At 45.6% G+C, this 21,214-nt stretch overlaps 1 protein-coding gene across 3 annotated transcripts in view; it reads right to left on the reverse strand.

The window, feature by feature from the left end:
- The window catches only part of ADAMTS16 (ADAM metallopeptidase with thrombospondin type 1 motif 16), a 190,814-nt gene that overhangs the window by 35,063 nt on the left and 134,537 nt on the right, over positions 1–21,214 (reverse strand). For 2 of the 3 annotated variants that reach the window (XM_044932412.2, XM_044932411.2), the window contains one exon: positions 11,922–12,048. In XM_044932412.2, coding sequence (XP_044788347.2) covers positions 11,922–12,048 — 127 coding nt within the window. Of the gene's footprint in view, positions 1–9,123; positions 9,570–11,921; positions 12,049–21,214 lie in introns of those variants that run through there. The other variant, XM_044932413.2, reaches the window with a different exon arrangement.

Consider the following 21,214-nt stretch of genomic DNA (forward strand, 5'->3'; position numbering starts at 1 on the left):
GAGGTGATGTCATGGCCATAAAACTCCAAGTGAGCATGACCTCCACCCCTGAATCCTCCTCTCAAACTCTGTCATCCCTGAAGCCTCAGAAAGTTCAACCGCGCCCCGCCCCCCCCCAACACTTTCTCAGACAGGAGAAAGAGGCTGTTTCCTAAATACAGTGTCAGCCAACGGAGACAGACAATGGCCTGGCAATCAAGAAGCAGTGGGATCCACATGGCAGAGAAAGAAGGGGTGTTCAGGATGATGGGCTGGAACAGAGAAGGTGGCACTGGTTCCCCCAGTGCCCAGGCCCCAGGATGAGGTCCCCAGGGGGAAGAGACTCGCTGGCACGTTTAACCAAGCGAGAAGCATGGGACAGACCTGGGACAGCCTCCCCTCCTATAAACCCTGTCCACACTTGCTCGCTGAGGTCTGCCTGACACCCTGACCCTTCTGCTCCCATGGCGCCAATCTCCTCTGCCTTGCTCTATTTTTCCCTTTATATCCATGGTTCTTATCACCTTCTAAACATGCCATTGTTTCAAAAATACACTATGTTTATTATTGACTGTCTCTTCCCCACTGAGCTTCTCAAGACTTGGACCTTTATCCCATTGATAAATGCTGAGTGCCCGGCATAGAGCAGACACTCAACATGTATTGGTTAAATAAGTTCACAAACGTGAATTTTTTTAAGGGTTTATGTAAAAAAAAAAAAATTCATGCAATCATTAACTTTTAGAAAATACAATTTTATATACAAAAGGATACAGAATCAGGATGTTCTGCTTAAGAGAGAATAATAAATAACAATGTCAACAATGAATACCAATGGGATATAACCTTACTGGAAGGATGGAGGTAAATGAATTTGGTATGAAGAGAGAGCTTAGTGATGTGAAAGTCACACAAAATGATGCTGCAGAGCTGCAGGCTCCCCTGTGGCGGATCAAAGGGTGGTCTCCAAGCCCACACAAAGGAAAATGATGACTACCCACAGTACTGAGAAATACTGGGACAGACCACAGAAGAGAGAGCCAAGGTAATGGACTTGTTCCTCCTGGTCAGTGGGGCTGCGCGTGTGGGGCAGAGAGTGCGGCCTCTCAGAGTGAGCCTTTAAAAAATCAATTAAAATAATGCGTATAAGAAACAAAAACCAAGGTTTAGTGCAAATTTTGAGAATTTAAGTGAATTCTTCTCTTCAGTTTTTTTTATTGTTAGATGTCATAAACGCATGAAAACAATTAAGAATCCCAGTAGTTGGAATTCTGTTTGACATAGGGATAAAAGAAGGCTGCTATCACATGGCGGCTGGAGGCAGGAGGGGGGACACGTGTGTGTTTTCCTGTGTTGTGTGGGATCCAGACAAATCTAAACTTTCTAGGAGACTGCAGTCTTTATGACAATTACATCCCTAGTGACCACAATCAAAGCATATTAAGAATTTGTCCTCTTCTAGGTCTTTGGCCCTGAACTAACACGGAACCTGTTGGTTCTAACACGGAAACCAGGCTGGACGCAGAATCTTTCATTCTGCCATGTGGTGCTATTTCATCCTGCAACACCATTTCTTTGTTGAAATGAGGTCCTGTCTGGAAAGGGGTATTTTAATTGAAAAATGTAGTTTACCTAAACAAATATATATGAGGATCTCTTTGGCTCTGGGAATACTGTTTAAAAATTATGCATGTCTTTAAAATGCAATGAATCATAAGTAATATTTATTAGAAACTATAAATAAAATAGGGACTGCTGAAGCAGGAACACTGTCAAAATAAGATGAAAAATAATCTAAGATTCAATGATGATATTCCTACTTGTCACAATATCTTATAGCCACATGCTAAAATTAATGAATATATCTCCTTTTTTTCTGAGACTTTAATGTTATAAAGTCACCACAGCTGGTGAATATGCTTGGCAAAACCATGTGGCTTGTAGATGACTTTGGAATGACAAGACATCAAAAGTCCATCAAAACTAAGAAAAGTCTAATGTGAACAGCAAAATAAACGATTAAACTCCTGTATCTAATTCTAGTCAATTAGTTTGGCTGCCCTCTTAAGCTAAAGCTCTTTCAAGGTTACATGAGTTCACTATACTCATTTGCTCAATTTTCCTAGTCCTAGAAGTTCGGTGATTTTTTTTTTCTTTTTAATTTACTGAAAGTATTTTTAAGGTGGTGGGGGTGAGGTGGGGTGGGGTGAGGAAGGCAGGCAAAAAGGAGGATTATAATGGAGGGGAAAAAAAAGAATTTTTCTTCCAAAATAACTCAGGTAGCTTTTCAGGGAGCAGAAAAGTGCCATGTCACACTTTGCTGCTGCTGCTGCTAAGTTGATTCAGTTGTGTCTGACTCTGTGCAACCCCATAGACTGCAGCCCACCAGGCTCTCTGTCCCTGGGATTCTCCAGGCAAGAATACTGGAGTGGGTTGCCATTTCCTTCTCCACTTTACCATGTGGTATCATCTTTTAAGTTTGGTCTGAAACCTTAAAGAACCGTATGGGGCCTCTATGAGTCAGAAGCCCACCCTCTGCAGAGGTTGCTATGGAGACAGATGTGAAGCTGAGATCCTGCTAGCCTAGAGTGCAGACTTTTTAAGGGGATGGAGGGGTGCAGCCCTCAGAAGGGCTACAGGGAGATGCCACCTTTGCCTTCTTCCACTCCCTCCCCTGCCCTCCCCCTTGAGCTGCTCAGTTCGGACTTATGGGCTCATCTTTAGGGAAGAAATAAAGGCCACATCCCCTCCTGCCCTTCCCAGGTTCATGCTGACTTCTGAATCTGGGATAGCAGGGTAGGTTGCATGTTACCTCTGAAGAGAAGGTTCAGGGATCTGTCTGATGCTATGGCCTTGGACTTCTCATACATTAAAACAAAATAAGGAGACAGGCTTCCTAAGGGCTTCCCAGGTGGTGCTAGAGGTAAAGAACCTGTCTGCCAATGCAGGAGACTCAAGAGAAGCAGATTTGATCCCTGGGTGGGGAAGATCCCCTGGAGGAGGGCATGGCAGCCCACTCCAGTATTCTTGCCTGGAGAATTCCATAGGCAGAGGAGCCTGGCGGGCTGTAGTCCATGAGGTTGCAAAGAGTTTGGACACGACTGAGTAACTAATGCTTTCACCTTCTTGGATTTTTTTTTCTTTTTATCCTAATTCTTGTTTAACTCTGACCACCATACCTGTACCCATGACCTGTGTGATCAGGCTCACTGTAGGACCTGCAGACCCAAGTGGGCACTCAGGGAAGTGCCCACCTGACTCATATGGCTGTCCAGGGCACTGCCCATCTCACCTTCTCCTTCCCTTCAAGGCAGCAGGCTGCTTTCCTGACTCCCAGGTAGTGTAACGGAGCAGGACCCTGCGGGCCCTTCCCAGGACAGATGCCCCACCTCCTCTACCTGACTCTTGCTTGCAGGAAAAGCTTAGCCCAAGAGTAAATCTCATCAGAGAAGTGACAAAAATCCTGAAGCAAAGAAAGACCAAAAAAGACAAAATCATATTGATAATAGTTTAACCATTAAACAAAGTCGAGGACCTTTAGTTCCTCCTCAGGGCTGGATTATATTTTGGATCATATACTTTGAGCTGCTGTGTAGATGCCAAAATCCCCACCCAGTGGAAGGAGTTACCTACATGATGATCAGACTGTAGCCATGACATCAGCTGCTCTATCTTGCACGATCCCAAGAACTGGGAACAAACCACCCCAAGAACTGAAGACTAACTGTACTTAAAACAACCAAGATGACACTGATCAGATCACAGGTGACCAACTTCCAAGGTAACTGTTAAGAGCCGACTGTACTGCACGGCATGAAGCCCCCTTCCTCCTGTGCATCCCCGAAATGCCCCCTTTTAAGCTCTTCCCTGTGACCGGCAGTGGGGCGTTGGCCTTTGGACATGAGTCCACCTTCTTCCCAGGTTGCCGGCCTCCTGAATAAAGCGAACTTTCCTTTGTACCGATACTTGTCTCTGGAGTATTGGCTTTCAAGCAGCAAGCAGCCAGACCTGAGGTCAGTAACAGAAACGCTTAGCTTTTTTTTTTTTCCCCCACTGGAAAAACAAAAGCAATGTGGCAGGAGCTTTCTCAGCTTCCAGCCACCAGTTGCCTGGGTGTGTCCCTGCTCCTGCTGAGGCCCCACCCTCACAGCTGCTCTGTGTCCCTCCCTGGTCATTCCCAAAGCTGCGCAGGCTCAGTGCACCAGCTCTCCCACGGAAAGGTGGGAGGCAGCCGCCCCTTGGCTTCGTGGCCATTTCCAGGTGCAGCTCCTTCTGTCCTTTACAGCGAGATTCACCAGGGACGGGCCCATCCTCACCTGCTCTGCTCTCTCCCCTCTCTGGAAATCCCAGGTCTTTGCTCACCGCCCGCCCCCACCGGACATGCTCACGTGGTGCTGATGATCCAAACCTTCCTAAACTTTACCAACACTCGGGGTGCAGGAGGCGAGAGGCCCTGCCTCCCAGGTGGTGCATGCGTGGACCCCCCGCTTCCCACAGCTGTCTTTTGTCTGCCTCCTCGCCCTCCTCGGAGAATGCACCCAGAGAACCCGAGCAGCACTGCATGACCGACCGCAAGGGGCTCCACCCCAGTGTGAGCGCGGCCACAGCACACTTAGCTTTGTCTAGAAATCCCTTATTTCGGAGAGCTTCGTAATAATCGTGTGTGGGCAACCTGAAGATGTTTTTAAAGTTACACTAATTTATATGGCTGCCTGTGTTATTTATCTATATCAAAAAGCAGTGGTGTGAAAAAAAGAGAGAAGGTAGGATTTTCTACAGTAGAGGCCATAAAAGAGTAGAAAGAGAATTGTACACATTCATTAGAGAAGAGAACAGGCGTGAAGCCATCAGACGCATAGATGATGGAAGATTCAAATCCTAAATCCTGACCTAGATTTATTAATAATACACGAGCAGCCACATCTCATGTAGACAAGCTAAGCTTGTACGTAAAAGATCCGCTTGATTTGATAAATTCAAAAGCCAACAGAAAATTATTCAAGGTGAACAGAAACCTAATAACAGAGCTATTTAAAAATACAGAGAATGAAGAAATGTAAGGCAGGCCAAAAACAAGTAAATGTAGCCTAGTGCCATAATGTCAATGAAAAAAAAAAAAAAAGATCATCTACTAAAGCGATATTAGGAATATTGGGAAAAAGCAGTATGAGGAATAAGCATGGCTATTGTTCAATATAAAGAACAATTCATGCCAAAACTAGACCCCTACCTAACAACATAAAGTAGAATTTTAATGTTAACTATAAAGCAAAATTAACAGCAGAAACAGAAAAATAAACAATCCTAATGTGAAATTTTAAAGTGTTTCTCTCAGAAACAGACATACTAGATGGAACATATTTGGATAAAGAAGAAGCCTGATCTGTCATATAAATAACCCTAATACAACACAAAACACACATTCCTTCATTCCCACAGAAAATATTTGTAAAAACTCCCATGCCTAAGGCAGAACGGAAATCTTGGAAATGCTAAAAATGACATACTTTTTAACTCTTTCTTTGATCTCAATGTAGTAACATCTGAAATAACAAAAAATTCACCCTGAAGCCTCAATAAATTTAGAAATGCAAAACCACAATCATTATAAGTAATTCACGGATCAGACAGTGAAACAATGGTGTCTAACCTTACTTAAAAAACAACATACTGAGTTCTCCTCTCAGAAAGATGTGACTCTGAGTGAAGCTTCAGTTTTCAACAAATATTTCCAGAAGACCTGACTAGGACACTTGCAGTGAATATACATATGTACCTATAGAGTTTTAGTAAAGTCTATTCTATTAATATCAATAACCAGATGACATCAATATGCAGATGACACCACCCTTGTGGCAGAAAGTGAAGATGAACTAAAGAGCCTCTTGATGAAGGTGAAAGAGGAGACTGAAAAAGTTGGCTTAAAGCTCAACATTCAGAAAACTAAGATCATGGCATCTAGTCCCATCACTTCATGGCAAATAGATGGGGAAACATTGGACACAGTGTCAGACTTTATTTTTTGGGGGGCTCCAAAATCACTGCAGATGGTGACTGCAGCCATGAAATTAAAAGACGCTTACTCCTTGGAAGGAAAGTTATGACCAACCTAGATAGCATATAAAAAAGCAGAGACATTACTTTGCCAACAAAGGTCCGTCTAGTTAAGGCTGTGGTTTTTCCAGTAGTCATGTATGGATGTGAGAGTTGGATTGTGAAGAAAGCTGAGCACCGAATAATTGATGCTTTTGAACTGTGGTGTTGGAGAAGACTCTTAAGAGTCCCTTGGGCTGCAATGAGATCCAACCAGTCCATCCTAAAGGAGATCAGTCCTGGGTGTTCATTGGAAGGACTGATGTTGAAGCTGAAACTCCAATACTTTGGCCACCTCATGCGAAGAGTTGACTCACTGGAAAAGACCCTGATGCTGGGAGGGATTGGGGGCAGGAGGAGAAGGGGACAACAGAAGATGAGATGGCTGGATGGCATCACCGACTTGATGGACATGAGTTTGGGTGGACTCCGGGAGTTGGTGATGGACAGGGAGGCCTGGTGTGCTGCAGTCCATGGGTCGCAAAGAGTTGGACATGACTGAGCGACTAAACTGATTCTATTTATCTATAGATCTACCTACCTATGTTGAGAAAGATTGAGGGCAGGAGGAGAAGGGAGTGACACAGAATGAGATGGTTGGATGGCATCACTGAATCGATAGACATGAGTTTGAGCAAGCTCTGAGAGAGTGAAGGACAGGGAAGCCTGGCGTGCTTCAGTCCATGGGGTCACAAAGAGTCGGATGTGACTCACCATCTGAACAACAGCCTGCCTGTCTTTCTAATTGCCGCCTATCTATCTACCTTTCCATCTATCATCCGGGTATTCCATTTATCTATTCGTAGGCTTCATTTTCATTTTTATTCCAACATATTTGAAGCATATGCTATCATGTGTATTATTAGGACACTTGGTGAATTTTAGTTCATCATATTGAGGTCTCAGGACCAGAATAATAAAACTATTATGATCATTACAGGTACTATTTAACCTTTGTAAGTAAGTTCTCTGAAATATAAAAGTATTTCCAAAGTGCCTTTCTGCCTTTGTTCACATGGATAGATATACAAAACAACAAAATACTCACACACATATACTGACACACAAACATGCACCAAAACAAAACAAGTAAGCAAGACAAATAAGGAGGCCCCCCCAAAAAACACCCAAAATATTTTTACAGAAGCACATAAGGAAGATTTCTGGTGTGAAACGGTGACTCCAGATCTAAATCGTTAGCTCACTTCTGTAGCTCCACTTCTGCAATGATTTTTCCATTTTAATATTTCAGTGATGAGGAAACAAGTCAAGTCAGCCTTGATTAGGACCAGTCTGTCCGTATTTGTAACTTGGTTTTCATTATGGATACATTGTAACAAACGTCACTATGATGGTTTTCATTACGGATGCATTGTGACAAACACCTTTATGAGACTGAATGTACTCTTAACTTCCTTGTTTTGGTTCAGCCACATCTTTCTTGGGGGAGATACAGTAAGACACCCCCGTTTACACTGAGACACTGTCACATCTAGGTGATGACGCAGTCACCTAGTCAAGTCACGATGCTCAGCCCTGCACTGGCAACTTCACACTTCACACCGAATGGTTCTCCAAAGACCGTCAAGTACAGAGATGGCCTAACGTTTTTGGTTTCTCTGGTTAAAAGGAGACAGCTAGATGCCTTTTCAGTGGGGGTGCAGCGGTGGGAGGACAAGGTTTCTCAAGAAGAGGAAGGGCCCCTCAGGAGGCGGCGTCTGTGGGCGTGAACCCTATGTAGCGCCAGGTTCCCTGACAGAGTCAGCTCAGCCCCAAAAGAACAGCAGCAGGAAGTGCAGCACCTGGGGGGCGCGGGCTCTGCAAAGCTCCCCTCCCTGTGGCTTCACGTGTCCGCAAGGGTTTTGAAGTTTGGCAAAGCTGATGCTCATCCCATAAGTGGAAAGAAAACAGGAGAGGATAACTGTACCAAGTCTCCTATATTCTTCATCGCCACTGTCATGTCACCAGAGAAATCCATGATCTGAAAAGAGACAGCTAGAAAGGACAGGCTTGTGGACACAGCGAGGGAAGGACAGGGTGGGACGACTTGAGAGCACCATGGAAACAGACGTCACCAAACGTAAAGTGAGTAGTCATGGGAATTTGCTGTGTGATGCAGGGAGCTCAAAGCAGGCGCTCCATGACCACCTAGAGGGGAGGGATGGCGTGGGAGACAGGAAGGCGGTTCAAGAGGGAGGGGACATGCCTCTGCCTGTGACTGATTCGTGTTGCTGTGTGGCAGGAACCAACACAATATTGTAAAACAATTAAAGATAAATAAATGTATATAACAAACAAACAATAAGTAACATTAAAAAGAAAATAAATGGAGTTGTGCTCCAAACTCAAGGGTGATGTGTAATTGATTTACTAAAAGAAGAAACGCTCTAGTACGATTCCGAAAGATTTCAGAAAATGGTGTTGAAACAGAAGTTGGTCTGCTAGGTGGGAGGACCGGCTCTGTCCTTTGTGGAATCCGGTGCCAGGTGCGAGACCACGAGAGATTTCAAGCTGGTGGCATCGGAGAATTAAACCAAGTGGGGAGCGTTTCCAGCATGGGGCCCTGAGCCATGGGCAGGGAACACGCCCAGGAGGCCGGTCCTGCAGTTTATTCCCAGTCACTCGAATAATTAAATGAACTGACATACTTCCTTAACATCCTGGGAGTTAAACCCTTGCACATATATGGACTGCCTCCGTGACCAGGGTCCTCTTCATCCCTGGGTAGCCTGCACACTCCTGGGTGTGAATATTTTCAAGGCTTAAACCTACGCTGCTGTTGCTCAGTTTTGCAGTCATGTTCGATTCTTTGCGATTCCATGGACTGCAGCATGCCAGGTGCCTTCACTATCTCCCAGAGTGTGTTCAAACTCATGCCCCTTGAGTCAGTGATACCATCTAACCATTTTGTCCTCTGTCGCCCCCTTCTCCTGCCGTCAGTCTTTCTCAGCATCAGGGACTTTTCCAATGTGTTGGCTCTTCACATCAGGTGGCCAAAATATTGGAGCTTCAGCTTCAGAATCAGTCCTTCCAATGAATATTCAGGATTGATTTCCTTTAGGATGTACTGGTTGGATCTCCTTTCGGTTCAAGGGACTCTCAAGAGTCTCCTCCAGCACCACAGTTGGAAAGCATCAATTCTTCCGGTGCTCAGCCTTCTTTATTGCAGGACAAGTGTTACTGCCCCCTCTCCTGTCCCTGGCAGTATTGCGGTAAGATCAGTAGTTCTTCATGATCACTAGAACATGATGTTCCCCTGCTCATCTCCTCCCTCATTTCTACCAAATGGACGCAGTCACCCTCGTCTGGATCTCGGTTTTAAGAGAAACAGTTCTGCTGATGGGTTTGTAGGAGTCAGCAAAATGTAGACAGAAACAATAGGACCATCCAAAGACCAAGCGGGAGGAAAGCAGAGAAGGGCTCCGTTTGTACCCGGAGGAGGTATCGAATGACAAGACGCTTTATCTACACCCTTCCTCTGCATCCCTAGAAGAATCCTGCAGAGAGAGGCGAAGCATCCATTAACCATCTGGAAAGTATTTCCTCTAGTTCTATCTTCAGCCGGTTGACCAGGAAGTCGTGCAGTGAGCGCTTGTGCTTGGAAAACGAGAGCGATAAGAGGAACGACAGGAAGAGCCGCTCCATTTAGATAAACTGAGAAATCGAAACGAAATAAATATCCGTGTGATTTACGGCTCATGTATCAAAAGCAAGCCATAAAAATGCCTGATCCTCGCTCAAATGAGCCGGGGGAGCGCCGCGCGCTGCTGTCCGCGCGGGGTCGGCAGAGCCTCCTTCCAGACGCGCGGAGGCGGCAGCGCGGGGGCCTCGCTTGGTCACCGCGGCGCGGCGCGAAGTGCCGATGCCCCACGACCGGGCCTGGGTGCCCCCGCTGGCCCCCGCCTCGCAGACATTTGAGATCACTTTCCTCCAGGCTGGAAGGCTCCCGGACTCCCGGCTACCTGCCCGCGGAGATTTACGACCTGGGTTCGGATCCGGGGCCCTAGTGCGCTCCAGACGCAGCGGTGCGCACGTGTGGATGGAGACTGTTGGGGGCGCAGGGTGGGGGGCGGGGGAGTGGGGAGCCGCAGGGCTGTTTTTTTTTGGATCACGTCCGTTATAAAGAAGACTAGCTGTGATTAAGATGTTTTAAATCGTCCCCCGCTCCCGGGTCCTTCGGGGAGCCTCCCTCATGAGGAGCAGGAAACAGCACATTGCTCCCGGCTCCATCCTCTGTGCCCCGCTGTGAACCAAAGACGGTGGGAGGCTGAGCGTGCAGCCGTGCCCTGTGGCCGCGGGGGCTTTGTGGAGCCCGGAGAAGCGGGTGGACCCTCCGCTTGAGAGGGCCATGGATGGACACCTCGCAGGAGGCAGTCTAGTAGGAAAGACATAGGCTCTCCCAGGCCTCTCCCAGTGGGTGTGCCGCTCACTTAATCAGGAAGGAAAAACTGGCAGTATTCTGGGCAAGAAAGAAAGGTATCTTACATTTCAGAGGACAACAGAACAACCTTAAAATTAAGATCTATTTTCCCAGTTCAGCTGGGTAATATGACAGTGCACAGGGATGGATGCATGTAACACAGTTCCTTCTTCTGTGTTTGTCACTGACCATTCTGCTTCACAGACTAAGAAAATAAATAATGTGAACTTGTTTCTTCTTTCCAGGCAAAAAAGGAAAGAGCCAAGATTTAGTGAGTGTTTTAGCACATGTCCTGGACTGAGTGAGAGCTTTTACATGGATTCCCTAAACACTTCCTTGACCTACACTGCCCTGATTAGTACAAGGTGAGGGTACTAATATAATATAAATAATATATATAACATGAAGAATATAATATGTCCTTGTGCTCAGTCATGTTTGACTCTTTGCCACCCCATGGACTGTAGCCTGGCCAGGCTCCCCTGTGCATGGGATTCTCCAGGCAAGAATACTGGAAGGAAAGTATTCATTTCCTCCTCCAGGGGATCTTCCTGACCCAGGGTTTGAATCTGTGTCTCTTGTGTCTCCTGCCCTGGCAGGTGGATTTTTTACCACTGTGCCACCTGGGAAGCCCCCAAAGACCCTGCTTTATGCTTTTGAGGCCAAGTTCAGCAAAGCCAGCTACTGTGGGTCTTTAAAATCGAGCCACGTGAGGCTACATGTGACATGGCGAGTGCCTTGGCTGTCAGAAGGGCCTAGTGAGCTTCGCTTTTGTAAACACGTTACTCGGATGCTTTTGACAACCTTTCTGTGATGATGAAGCCAGGGAGATGCAGCCAGACGGTGGGCGAGCCTGGTGGGTGACGGCTGGGGGAGGCAGGGCAGGACCTCGGCTGCCCCCCTGGGCTCCTGCTCACGCCTGAATCAGGGGACCGGGGCTTTCTCGAGGAGCGTGTCAGGGCAGCAGTGCCGGGGACAGGTGACCGAGATGGCCGAGGCTTGCTGCCACACTTGCACAGGGTCCACCCTCCCCGGACAGCTGGGACAGGCCTCACCACGGGCTTTCCTAACACATTTCACTTGGTAAGGAAAGGAGACACTGGGGCAGGGCACGGAGGCTCGGTGGGAAAAAGTTCCCCTGCCCATGGCCCGCTGCCCCTCCCGCAGCCTGAGCTGATAAAAGCCAGGACAAGCACCGTCCACGAGGAGAACTTCCGCGCCCCTGACCAGATGGGCCAGGCCCACCCCCACCCCGAGCACACTTTCTGTGGCTCATCCGTTCAGGCAGCTCTTGCTCCTCTCGCTTCTGCCATCACGGATCACGTGGCCGCGGTTGGCACTTCTAGTCCCCAGGATCAGGAGCCCCGAGGACTGGGCGTTATAGCTGCAAACCCCTGACACTCGTTCAGAGGGACGCGGCAGTTCTTACCTGGGGGGACAGGCAGACACCTTGCAGGGCACGACCCCTGTGACCGGCCGGGTGTCGGGGCTGCAGAAGGAGGCATTCACCAGGACCTGCAGGTCTCTGTAGCAGCCTGCTCTTGTGGTCATCTGTCCTGTGAGAGAGAGGGATGCATGGTGAAGACCCACAGACACGACCCATGGTAAAAGCAGGCGAAGAGCTAATGCCGTCTCCGGAAACCCTTTTCCTGCATGTTAGCTTGTTTTTGCATGAATGACATTTGGCTGACTATGATATTCCACTTCTCTGATCTGTCTTGATGACTTTTATTAGTGGATTTCATCAGTTCTAAGATGCCTGGAAAATCCCATGGACGGAGGAGCCTGGTAGGCTGCAGTCCATGGGGTCACTAGAGTCGGACATGACTGAGCGACTTCACTTTCACTTTTCACTTTCATGCATTGGAGAAGGAAATGGCAACCCACTCCAGTGTTTTTGCCTGGAGAATCCCAGGGACGGGGGAGCCTGCTGGCTGCCGTCTATGGGGTCACACAGAGTCAGACACGACTGAAGTGACTTAGCAGAGAGAAGATGCCTTGTATCTTCCCCCTACATTAAAAAATATATATTTATTTTTATTTTTGGCCGCATGCAGGCTGTTCATTGTGGCATGCGGTCTCCAGAGTGTGTGGCTCAGAGGTTGCCTTGTACGGGCTTAGTTGCCCTGAGACATGTAGGATCTTAGTTCCCGGACCAGGAATTGAACCCCTGTTCCCTGCATTGGAAGGCAGATTCTTAACTACTGGACCACAAGAGAAGTACCCCACCCTGCCTACATTTTAACATCTTTAAATGTGTGCCTCGCTATTGGTGCCAACTTATATTTGGTGAAACTATCTGCCCCCCATCTAGTCTTAGCCCCGACATCCCCAGGCTGGCCTCCTGGGCTCATGGAGCCGGCCGTCTAAGAGATACACAATCCATCAACATGCATTCAGAGCAGGCTTCCTGAAGCCCCTTCTCTGGGGTCTGTGGTCTCTGTGTAGTCAAGGGATCACTCTTGTAAGCCCCTGATTCCCACTCCCATGCCTTGCTCTGAGTCCACTGTTTAACTGATACCACCTATATTTATTTCCTTTACACACACACACACACACACACGCTCATGCTGCTCCCAGATTAAAAGCCTGCTCTTCTCTCGTTAAACTGGAGACCTCCTGGCCTTGATCTCCAGCCTTACACACACACACACACACACACACACACACGCGCTCATGCTGCTCCCAGATTAAAAGCCCGCTCTTCTCTCGTTAAACTGGAGACCTCCCGGCCTTGTCCTTCAGCCCCGCGGCCTCCCTCTTGTACCGACATCTCCCCTGGTCCTCTGACCCCCAGAGCCCACCCACAGCTGTGTCTGTACGTGGAACTTGGTCCTCACCCACTGTCCCCGACACGCCTGGTGGAAGTCCTCTCATCCCTCTATGGCAGGCCCACACCCTGTCCTCTGACCCAGCACCTTCCCCTGCTCAGGGGTTCTCAGACTCGAGTGTACATCTGAATCCTCTCGTTAGCTTAAACACACTCCCGGCCACTTCCAGAGCCTTGGATCCGGCAAGCCTGGGATGGGTCCTGAGAATGTAAGTTTCTAACACGTGCTCAGATGTCCAGGAGCTGCTGCCCCACGGACCACACTTTGAGAACTGCTGCTCTAGGAAATATCAGAAGCTGCCACTTCAATGTCTCCTGTTACACAGGTGTGACAGAGTAAAAGATGAATACTTGGTCTCTGTCCCTGGTTCTTGGACCAGCTCCTAGAACCTTTGGAGTCTCCTTTGTGAGCTACTGAGCAGACTGGTTGGTGGGGGGAAGCCCCACACAGCTTATGGATGGAGCTGGTCCCCAGAAAGACCGAGGCATGATGAGAGGGTTTGCAGCCCAACCCCGCACCTCTGGGGAGAGGAGACGGGCTGGAGATTTAGTTCAATTACCAATGGCCAAAGATTTAATAATCCTGCCTGTGTAATAAAATCTCTATAGAAACCTGTAAATAATGGGGTTCAGAAAGCTTCCAGGATGATCTCTCTCTCAACTGCTTCAGTTGTGTCCAACTCTTTGCAACCCCATGGGCTGTAGCCCACCAGGCTCCTCTGTCCATGGGATTCTGTAGGCAAGAACACTGGAGTGGGTTGCCGTGAACTCCAACATCTCATCCTCTGTTGCCCCCTTCTCCTCCCGCCCTCAGTCTTTCCCAGCAGCAGGGTCTTTTCGGTGAGTCAGCTCCTCACATCAGGTGACCAAAGTACTGGAGCCTCAGTTTCAGCATCAGTCATTTCAATGAATATTCAGGGTTGATTTCCTTTAGAATTGACGGGTTTGATCTTCTTGCAGTCCAAGGGCCTCTCAAGAGTCTTCCCCAGCACCACAGTCCAAAAACATCAATTCTTCAGTGCTCAACCTTTTTTATGGTCCAACTCTCACATCTGTACATGACTACTGGAGAAACCATAGCTTTGACTATATGGACCTTTGTTGGCAAAGTGATGTCTCTGCTTTTAAAGATGCTATCTAGGTTTGACATAGCTTTCCTTCCAAGGAGCAAGCATCTTTTAATTTCATGGCTACAGTCACCATCCACAGTGATTTTGGAGCTGAAGAAAATAAAATCTGTCACTGTTTCCACTTTTTCTCCATCTATTTGTCATGAGTTTACAGGAATGGATGCTATGATCTTCGTTTTCTGAATGTTAAGTTTTAGGCCAGTTTTTTTGCTCCTTTTTTCACCCTTATCAAGAGGCTCTTTAGTTCCTCTTCACTTTCCACCATTAAAGTGGTATCATCTGCATATCTGAGGTTATTGATTTTTCTCCCGGCATCCTCGATTCTAGCTTGTGATTCATCCAGTCTGGCATTTCGCATGATGTACTCTGAATGTAAGTTAAATCAGCGGGGTGACAATATACAGCACTGACATACTCCTTTCTCAATTTTGAACCAGTCCTTTGTTCCACGTCCTTTGCTCCATGTTGCTTCTTGATCTGCAGACACGTTTCCCAGGAGACAGGTAAGGTGGTCTGATACTTTTATCTCTTTGAGAATTTTCCACAGTTTGTTATGATCCACACAGTCAAAGGCTTTAGCATAGTTGATGAAGCAGATGTTTCTCTGGAATCCCCTTGCTTTTTCTATGAGCCAACGGATGTTGGCAATTTGATTTCTGGTTCCTCTGCCTTTTCTAAATCCAGCTTGTACATCTGGAAGTTCTCAGTTCACATACTGCTGAAGTCTAGCTTGAAGGATTTTGAGCATAACCTTACTAACATGTGAAATGAGCACAATTTTACGGCAGTTTGAACATTCTTTGGCACTGCCCTTCTCTGGGATTGGAATGAAAATTGGTCTTTTCCAGTCCTGTTGCTACTGCTGAGTTTTCCAAATTTCCTGACATATTGAGTGCAGTACTTCAGCTGCATCATCTTTAAAGATTTTAAATAGCTCAGCTGGAATTCCATCACCTCCACTAGCTTTGTTTGTAGTGATGCTTCCTAAGGCCCACTTGACTTCACACTCCAGGATGTCTGGTCTAGGTAAGTGACCATACCATCATGGTTATCTGGGTCATTAAAACCTTTTTTGTATAGTTTTTCTGTGTATTCTTGCCACCTCTTCTTAATCTCTTCTGCTTCTGTTATTTTTAAGGCCTCCTCAGAAAACCACTTTGCCTTCTTGCATTTCTTTTTATGGTGAAGCTAGTGACAAAGTCTGGTTGAGATATATAAATGCTCTGTGTGTTTGCTTAGTTGCTCACTTGTGTCCGGCTCTTTGCAACCGAATGAACTGTAGCCCATCAAACTCCTCTGTCCATGGGGATTCTCCAGGCAAGAATACTGGAGTGGGTTGCCACATCTTCCTCCAGGGGAACTTCCCTACCCAGGGATTGAACCCAGGTCTCCTGCATTGCAGGCGGATTCTTTACCAGCTGAGCCACCAGGGAAGCCTAAGAATAGCACTGACACTAAAGCTAACAACGGTAGCACAAAATGATAAAAGAAACTCACTTTTAATAAAGTTAAAATTCTTTAATAAAGTTGTAGAAAATAAGATCCTCTCTTTTAATGAAAATAATGTACTATGGTCTAAGATGATTTAGGAAAAGAAAGGAAAATGTTTCAATATTGGGAGCTGATTTAATAAATTTATCTCTGAATAAAGGAGAAATATTTATATGTTAAAAAAAAAAAAAAAAGAATAGTGGGGTGGGTAGCCTATCCCTTCTCCCCAGGGGATCTTCCTGACCCAGTAATTGAACTGGGGTCTCCTGCACTGCAGGTGGATTCTTTACCAGCTGAGCTACCACGGAAGCCCCTATGTATATAATTTGATCACTTAGATCAAATTTCCGGAGGGCAGAGAGTGCAGCCTGCATAGATTAATTTGTTCCCACACTTGTTAAGTGGTTTTTCAGCCATTGGCCAATTTCATTACATTCAGTAACTTCTAAGATCAAGTCACCTCTTCCTGTCCAAGTGTTCCAAATCCGCTTATTCAACCAACTACAGATGGAAAAAACTGGGGAAAATATTCCAGAAAGTTCTAAAAAACAAACTTGCATTTGCTATGTGCCAGCAACTTTTTATACAATATTTCCCTTGTATTTACAACTATTTGTGTATCATTTTGGGCTTCCCTGGTGACTCAGATGATAAAGAACCCACCTGCAATGCATGAAGCTCAGGGACAGGAAAATCCCCTTGGGGAGGGCATGGCAATCCACTCCAGTATTCCTGCCTGGAGAATCCCATGGACAGAGGAGCCTGGCAGGCTACAGTCCATGGGGTCATAGAGAATCGACACAGCTGAGGGACTAAAACTTTCATTTGCACACTTGTAGCATTTACATCATATTAGGTATTATAAGTAATCTACAGATGATTTTAAAAGTATTTGGGGGGATGTGCACTGTTCATCGCAAATACACCACCATTTTATTTATATATTTGGTATCTGTAGGGTATCCTGGAACCAATAAGAGGGATGACTGTAGTGATTTAACGTGCTGTGTGCTCAGTCGCGTCTGACCCTTTGTGATCCCATGGACTGTAGCCCACCACGCTCCTTTGTCCACGGGATTCTCCAGGCAAGAATACTGGAGTAGGTTGCCATGCCCTGCCCCAGAGTATCTTCCCAACCCAGGGATCGAACCTGGGTCTTATGCATTGCAGGCAGATTCTTTACCACTGAGCCACCAGGGAAGCCCAGTGATTTAATAATGCTTGACAAGAAACCATCAAAATATAGGCATACAGGAATATTCTATATTCTACAGTACTTGGGAAGAACTGAACACAATTTTGATGATTCACCCATGTATCAATGCAGAGATGAAATCTGAATCAGTATTTTATGAACTTATTTTTCCACTTGCTAACAAGGAATAAGAGCCTATTAAATTTGAAAAAAAGAAACAGACGTCACTTTAGAGCTGTTCTGTAGTGAATCTTGTAAACTCCCTTAAATTAAGCCAACTAATCTTGGTGATCCAATTTATAGGGGGACATATTGAACAACAGTACCAGTTTTTAAAACTGTTGGAGGTCAGTTCTAATGAGTAGAGAAGGAAAATTAAACTTTTCTCTCCACTTACATGACCACTTAAAAGTCTGTTTCAAAATTTTCTAACCAAAGTCTTCTGGCATTTTTGGTGTGACTCTGTGAATAATGGCTTTGGTTTGGTTTCCAGTTTTGAGACTGAAGACGTGACATTCATGTGACATGTGACATTCTTATGCTCAAGTCTTAACAAAGAGTCAGGCTAAATGATCCTGCTGAGCAGGGCACAGGCTCTCAGTCAAGCCAACAGGAAACTGCTTTGCTTTGACACAGAAACAGAAGTGTCTTGTGTTAACATACTCACTTCTCCTTCTCGGTGGAGGTGTTTGTATGACTTTGGTGCCAGTCAAGTCCCAAGCTTTTACCTATTAATTGGATAAGGGGGAAATCTAGATCTAGTCACTCTTGGAATGATTTTAGTAACAACGTGATAGGAAAAATATAACCTAAAGGGAATTTGCCCAACACATTTCTAAGTTCTGACTCAGCCAGTTACTTTTTTAAGCTGGTGACATCGGAGACCTCTCACTTTTCCTACTGGGGCACTATTGGCATTTTAGGTAAAAACATTATTTGCTGTGCAGCGTGGTTGTCATGTTGTAAAATGTTTAGCATCCCTGGATCCTGCCCACTAGATGCCAATAGCAACCCATGGCAACTAACATGCCTGCACACATGTCCAAATGCTCCTTCTAAGGAACAGTGCAGCCTTTGGCTGAGAGCACTGATAGACTGCAAGCAGATAAGGAAGAAAGTACATGCTTAGGAAAAAAGAAAGGGAAAATGTAACGTGTTGCTGGGAAATCTTTAGTAATTCCGAGAAACAAGATCAAAACAGGACAGTGGTCATCAGGTTCATAGCAAAATTCATTTAAGAAAATGACAATGACAAAAATACTATAAAACAGAATTTATGGTGTGTAGCTCAAAGTGAGATCCAGAGGGTATTTCACGGCCTTAAATTCCTACAGTGATAAAGATAGGTATGGATGGAAATAAATGAATCTAATACTTAATTATTGTGTTAGAAAAAAGGATAGCTCAAGGGCTTCCCTGGTGGCTCAGCTGGTAAAGAATCTGCCTGCAATGCAGGAGACCTGGGTTCGATCCCTGGGTTGGGAAGATCCTCTGGAGAAGGGAACAGCTACCCACTCCAGTAATACTGCCTGGAGAATTCCTTGGACTGTATAGTCCATAGGGTTGCAAAGAGTTGACACGACTGAGCGACTTTCACTTTTACTTTCAAGGAAGCAGAAAGAAGGAATTGATATAGATTGGAACAGAAGTCAACATATTAGAAAATGAACAGACATCAATATATTTGCAGACAAACATGTGAAGCAGAAGTCAGTATGTCAGGAAAGAGAAAATGATGAATCCAGAAGCTGATATTTGGGAGAGGAGCTTATCCTCAAGCACAACAACCTGCAACTCTGCTCACCCCACTCTTTCTAGCTCTTCCCTGGATTACAGGGGCTCCAGGCGGGCCCTGCAGTCTCTACATCTCTTGTCTGTGGGGCTGGTGGATAGATCCCATCACTGAGATGCTTGAGCACATGATGTGGTCAGAGCCGCAGCATCATGTCCCTGGCAGCAGGGATTTAAAACGTGGGCTCTGGCAGATGTGAAGTCTGCTGTAAGTCTCCAGACATTTTTCTGGGAATCACATACTCCAGTGCTGGCTTAGCTCTAATCCTTGCCAGGAATTTCTGGAATGTTCAACACATTCCACCTCTTTAGTAGCCAGAGCAACTCTGAGACCTAAATGGGTCTCTCTTTGACTTTTACTTCCCCAACTTTTCCAACTATTTTGTAAACATACGACCCTTTATGGTAAATACCTTCCTAGGATACCTAGGATGGATTCTGTTTTCCTGGCTAAACTGTTGCTGACATACCAACTTAATGAAAAAACAAACAATAAGCACAAATATACAAAACAAAAATCAGAGTAAGGAAATAGCCACAGGTAGAATAAACAACTGGAAAAGACCCTGATGCTGGGAAAGATCGAGGGCAGGAGGAGAAGGGGGCGACAGAGGATGAGATGGTTGGATGCCATCATTGACTCAATGGACATGAGTTTGAGCAAGCTCTGGGAGATAGTGAAGGACAAGGAAGGCTGGTGTGCTAAATCCATGGGGTCACAAAGAGTTGGACACAACTGAGTGACTGAGCAACAAGAAGAAACAAAAATGATTTAATCAGAGTACTTTGTTCAAATATATTAAAATATTATTTAAAATCCTAAAGGAAAAAAAAATGGTTTTAATTAGTAAGACTACTCTCAAAAGAGATAAATAATCTAATTTGTCTAACTACCATACATATTATAAAAAAAAAAAAAATCAAAGATCTAATGCCTGAAAAGGTATCAGATTCAAGTGCTTCAAAGAACTTCTACCAAATGTAGTAGATGCTACTGCTGCTGCTAAGCCGCTTCAGTTGTGTCCGACTCTGTGCAACCCCACAGACGGCAGGGTCCTCTGTTCCCGGGAGTCTTCAGGCAAGAACGCTGGAGTGGGTTGCCATTTCCTTCTTCAATGCATGAAAGTGAAAAATGAAAGTGAAGTCGCTCAGTCATTTCTGATTCTTTACAACCCCATGGACCTCGGCCTACCAGGCTCCTCCATCCATGGGAGTTTCCAGGCATGAGTACTGGAGTGGGGTGCCATTGCCTTCTCTGGTAGTAGATGCTGCTGCTGCTGCTGCTAAGTTGCTTCAGTTGTGTCTGACTCTGTGCGACCCCATAGACAGCAGCCCACTAGGCTCCCCCGTCCCTGGGATTCTCCAGGCAAGAATACTGGAGTGGGTTGCCATTTCCTTCTCCAATGCATGAAAGTGAAAAGTGAAAGTGAAGTCGCTCAGTCGTGTCCGACTCTTCGCAACTCCATGGACTGCGGCCTTCCAGGCTCCTCCGTCCATGGGATTTTCCAGGCAAGAGTACTGGAGTGGGGTGCCGTCGCCTTCTCTAGTGCTGTTTAAATCATTACAGAGCAGACAAAATAGGAAAGATTTCCAACATTTAAAAAATTTCATATATTTTAGGATGCAAAGGAAAATTATACTAATAACTCAATATTGATATATTTTCACCTTGTTCATTTAACTTATAGCAGAATACAATTATGCTAAATGCAGGGCTGGATGAATCACAAGCTGGAATCAAGATTGCTGGGAAAAATATCAACTTAAGATATGCAGGTGATACCACTCTAATGGCAGAAAGTGAAGAGGAACTAAAGAGCCTCTTGATGTGCATGAAAGAGGAGAGTGAAAAAGCTGGCTTAAAACTCAACATTCAAAAACCTAAGATCATAGCATCCAGTCCCATCACTTCATGGCAAATAGAAGGAGAAAAAGTGTAAGCAGTAACAGATTTTATTTTCTTGGGTTCCAAAATCACTGCAGCCATGAAACTAAAAGATGCTTGTTCCTTGGAAGTAAAGTTATGACAAACCTTAACAGTATATTAAAAACCAAAGACATCATTTTGCTGATAAAGGTCTATATAGTCAAAGTTATGGTTTTTCCAGCAGTCATGTACAGATGTGAAAGTTGGACCATAAAAGAAGGCTGAGCACTGAAGAATTGATGCTTTCAAATTGTGGTGCTGGAGTTGACTCTTGAGAGTCCTTTGGACAGCAAGGAGATCAAACCAGTCAATCCTAAAGGAAATCAACTCTTGGATATTCATTGCAAGGACTAATGCT

This window comes from Bubalus bubalis, chromosome 19 (genome assembly GCF_019923935.1).
Source record: "Bubalus bubalis isolate 160015118507 breed Murrah chromosome 19, NDDB_SH_1, whole genome shotgun sequence".
Classification (NCBI taxonomy): Eukaryota; Metazoa; Chordata; class Mammalia; order Artiodactyla; family Bovidae; genus Bubalus; species Bubalus bubalis.